Source organism: Platichthys flesus, chromosome 15 (assembly GCF_949316205.1).
Source record: "Platichthys flesus chromosome 15, fPlaFle2.1, whole genome shotgun sequence".
Taxonomy (NCBI): Eukaryota; Metazoa; Chordata; class Actinopteri; order Pleuronectiformes; family Pleuronectidae; genus Platichthys; species Platichthys flesus.
In genome coordinates, this window is record NC_084959.1 from 23,339,349 (window position 1) to 23,340,927 (window position 1,579).

Here is a 1,579-nt window from a genome sequence, read left to right on the forward strand (position 1 = left end):
CTCTTGTGAGAGATATTGTGTCGGGAAAGCCTTTTTCTAGCAAATAGTGGTTGTAAACACGTATATAAACATGTTGTTGACATACACAGTTAAACATTCAATGCAGTGTTTCATTTCACCCTACCTTCTATCAGAGTAGGCTACACAGCTGATCAGATTTAGAATTTTGGTGGTCAGCTCATTTGTATTTAAGTTCAGAAATACCTGCTGAGTGAAATTAGTATGCCACATCCTCCTGAAGCCAATGTTCTCATCATCATAAAGAGGATTAATAACATCTGTAATTAGTCCTCTCATTTTGCCAGTGCACAATAAAGTAGCTTGGTAGGATGCCTCTGGTTCCGTCTTGTATTCATTATGTTTTTATCTGTCCCTATCAGCCCCATCCTTCCCCAGGCTCAGGCGACTTTGTGTGCTCATTGTGCCACAAGATATTCCCTCTGCAGCGCATGTTAACCCGCCACCAAAAGTGCCACAGCTTGGTGAAGAAACACCCTTGTCGATTCTGTGGCAAAGGATTCAATGATACCTTTGACCTCAAAAGGCATATGCGAACACACACAGGTCGGTAATCAGCATTATACACACACACACACACACACACACACACACACACACACACACACACACACACACACACACACACACATTCAGAGGATATTATATTGACTTATATTAACATCCTGTTTTCAGCTTAAAATGTAATGGTTTACGTTATGGGGACCTACTTTTTGTCAGATAAAGATGGCCCCTATAATATGACTGTAAATAGATTAAGACAAACGTGAATTTAGAACTACAGTGACATTTTTTTTGTGAGATTTGCTACTGATAAGCAAAACCACTCTGAATTGCATCCATACAAATCTGCCAAGGGAAAAAAGGCTTTTGTTATTCACTGCTGCAGGTATTCGTCCCTACAAGTGTGAGCTGTGTGAGAAAGCCTTCACTCAGCGCTGCTCTCTGGAATCCCACATGAGGAAGATTCACAGCGTTCACCAACAGTATGCCTATCGCCAGAGACGCTCCAAGATTTTTGTCTGTGAGGATTGTGGTTACACCTCAAGCCGCCCTGATGAGTATTTCCTTCATGTGAGACAGTGCCACCCTGGTAGTCCCGCCTTACGCAGGTACTACCGCCGCCAGTCTCATGACAACAGCAGCTTTGCATCAACAGACTGTAAACTTAGTACCTATTTGCAGTACTCAACCCCTGCATACTACATGTAGAGTTCATTATGCTTATGATTATACATTTGATTGTACTGAAGCTGAACCACAAGCCATCAGTAATACCTGTTTTTTTTGTTGTAAGTTTTCAAGATGTGTCCATGACTTTAATAAAAGGACAGGATAAAAATGTATTGTTAATGCTTTTATTCCATCATTACATTGCTCATATTTTTCAATGTTATATGTTTTTTAATTAAAAAAATTGCAAATATACAGACTTGAAATTATACAAAATGTCAGCAATTTAAAAACCCTGTCCCCTGTTATTTCCTTGGTAATGGCAGGTTTGACCAATATCCTCCACCTGCAGAAGTGGAGTGGCCCTGCGCTCCACCGTTTTAGGCGT

At 40.6% G+C, this 1,579-nt stretch overlaps 1 protein-coding gene across 1 annotated transcript; it reads left to right on the forward strand.

Moving 5' to 3' along the window:
• Positions 1 to 329: 329 nt before the first annotated feature.
• Positions 330 to 1,341, forward strand: LOC133969888 (transcription factor Ovo-like 2). The gene is made up of 3 exons (XM_062406597.1): positions 330 to 338; positions 381 to 564; positions 908 to 1,341. Exons 1-3 carry the CDS (start codon positions 330 to 332, stop codon positions 1,228 to 1,230), a joined length of 516 nt encoding a protein of 171 aa, XP_062262581.1. The 3' UTR covers positions 1,231 to 1,341.
• Positions 1,342 to 1,579: the final 238 nt, after the last annotated feature.

Bases quoted from the DNA above. Each gene is read 5' to 3' on its own strand.
- LOC133969888 (XM_062406597.1), top strand. The intron at 565-907 runs GTCGGTAATCAG...TCACTGCTGCAG, and splicing joins GCATATGCGAACACACACAG to GTATTCGTCCCTACAAGTGT.